This window comes from Etheostoma spectabile, chromosome 10 (assembly GCF_008692095.1).
Source record: "Etheostoma spectabile isolate EspeVRDwgs_2016 chromosome 10, UIUC_Espe_1.0, whole genome shotgun sequence".
In the NCBI taxonomy this organism is placed as follows: domain Eukaryota; kingdom Metazoa; phylum Chordata; class Actinopteri; order Perciformes; family Percidae; genus Etheostoma; species Etheostoma spectabile.
In genome coordinates, this window is record NC_045742.1 from 30,464,999 (window position 1) to 30,467,346 (window position 2,348).

Genomic DNA, 2,348 nt, shown 5'->3' on the forward strand with positions numbered 1-2,348 from the left:
ACACACACACACACACACACACACCTTGTCACGTGGAGCCGGCTGGAAGGTGAACTCAGGGGGTTTGCTGAAGGAGACAGATTCTTGAAGAAACTGCAGAGCATTTCTTTCTCTGGTCACCTGACAGAACAGCAGTCAATCAATATTAACCAGGGACAAACAAAACAATTCCTCCTCTCCCTTACATCTAGAATTTGCTAGACAAGATTGGAAACGCGTGTTCTGAAAATAGGAAAGGTCTGTGGGTAACAGCCCATCTCCAGGAGTGGTTTCAAGCCAAACTGGAGTTTCACTAGGGTGTGGGTGGATTTCTATTAAGCAATACATTTACCAAAATAAGGCAGGAGAACAAAATCCCATTGTTTTCATCTGTTCCAACTGAACATGACAATAATGAAGGACATATGTGTTAAAATGCTTTCTTCACACTCACATTTTGAAGGGAACAGCTTGACACTCAGTTGCTACATTAGTTCAGAGATTTTGTGTATGTGTTGAATTTCTTTCTGTAAACCTCTGTTTTTTGTGAACCGCCTCATGACTGGCCCCTCGGAACATTCACAACACATGCCTCCGCTTTCTTCCAACTATCACATTTCTATTTTTCCTTACTTTCAAACATGGTCTTATTTGAGATTTTCTCCCATGTTTAATGTCTTTCTTCATGTCCACCTCTTCCACATTTCTGTCTTTTGGAGCCTCCCTGTTACCCCTCCGGCTGCCACCCCCCATCCCCATCTATTCCAAGAGACAAGGTGAGAAATTTCTTATGTCTGGTTTCTCAGGAGCCACTGTGGGAGAAAACTCAGACAGTCAACACAAGATTTGGATAGCTATTCAAACAAATTCTAATAGCGTGGAATCGGCGGCCAGCTGTTTGGTTGTTGAAACTGGTTGTTACCACAACTCTGATATGGGAGGAATGCTGTATTTTATATACTGTAACACATACAAACCCAGTTTTCACGTACCTTAGCCACACTCTCCCATATCGTGCTGTACTGTGTGTGTGTGGTCAGACAGGTATCCATCTCTGTCCCACACAGCAGGGTGAAATGGCTTCTCAAATCATCATAAATATCACCGTCCATTTGCTGATAGGAGAAATCCAGTTGTTATTATTTAAAATTGTTTAATCACCATTCGCAACACTCCAGGTTTTATCCATTAATTGTACTTTAGTAATGCAAACTCGGACACATTTGCATTTAACCCTCCTATTGTCCTCGGGTCAAATTTGACCCGTTTTCAAAGTTTCTGTATCAGAAATATGGGTTACTTAAAACCAAATTGCCTCAGAAATAACATGGATAGTTCCATAAAACGCTTTTTGCAAGCAAAATGAAGGATTGGCTCATTACTCTCATTGAATTGTGGGGGTTTTATTCAAGCATTTGAAAAGAAATTGAAATGGTTTCCTGACCAAACGTTGACATATACCAGTCTGTGATCAACTCCACATCCTCTGATTTTAGTCGTTAGTCAAATGAATTCCTAATTTGTGCTTTAGTTTTTTTATCCGGAAAGTGGTTATAAGTTAATAATAATGTGGTTTATTGACCATGAATTCCAGGAATAAGTGTAACATTAGTGGTCATAGGTTGGAATGGAGTTGGCTAAGAAGATGTGACGCAGAATGGGGTGACAACACAAGGAGTACAACACAAGGGTTAATCAAATGACCATGAGTGTCAATGCCAGTATTTCAATTGATGACCATCTGCCATTGTTTGGTTAGTTCACACAGTATGGTGTTGTGTCTCCCTGTATTTTCTATAGTGTTTATAATATTGTCTGTAGACTGGGTAACTAGCCTGGTTGACAACAGACCCTTCTCAGTTGTTCGTCAGCCAGGATTCCCTCAAATATGATGAGTTACATAAAACATGTGATGCACACTCCAAGTTTATTTCACTTTGCATGTTGAGAAAAGCAAGACCAGTCAGTTTAACATTAAGAAGAAAGAGACAATGGTAGAAATTAGATGAATGAGGGAGAGTAGGCTGTGCACAGTGCAGAGTAAAGTCGACAGACAGAGTCTGCAACACATCAGAAAGGATGTGGTCAGTCTTTTATCAGGTACACAACTTAATCTGCTTTTAGCTTTCTTTTCTTCTCCTTTTCTTGTTTGCATGTTTCAGTGTGTGTGTGTGTGTGTGTGTGTGTGTTTACCTCCATAATATGTGGTAAGTCGTAAGTGTAGTAGTGTTGTTGATGGCCGTTGACTGCTGACAACGCCAGCAGATACTCGTTACGAACTTCAGTCAAACGGTCATCACACTCTTTTAACCTGGCGCTGAGCTGCACACAAACATACACACACGCACACACACGCACACACACACACA

At 40.8% G+C, this 2,348-nt stretch overlaps 1 protein-coding gene across 1 annotated transcript in view; it reads right to left on the reverse strand.

The window, feature by feature from the left end:
• The window catches only part of LOC116697149 (F-BAR and double SH3 domains protein 1-like), a 23,519-nt gene that overhangs the window by 10,832 nt on the left and 10,339 nt on the right, over positions 1-2,348 (reverse strand). Inside the window, 3 exon segments of the mRNA XM_032528470.1 lie at positions 25-120; positions 972-1,094; positions 2,173-2,301. Coding sequence (XP_032384361.1) covers positions 25-120; positions 972-1,094; positions 2,173-2,301 — 348 coding nt within the window.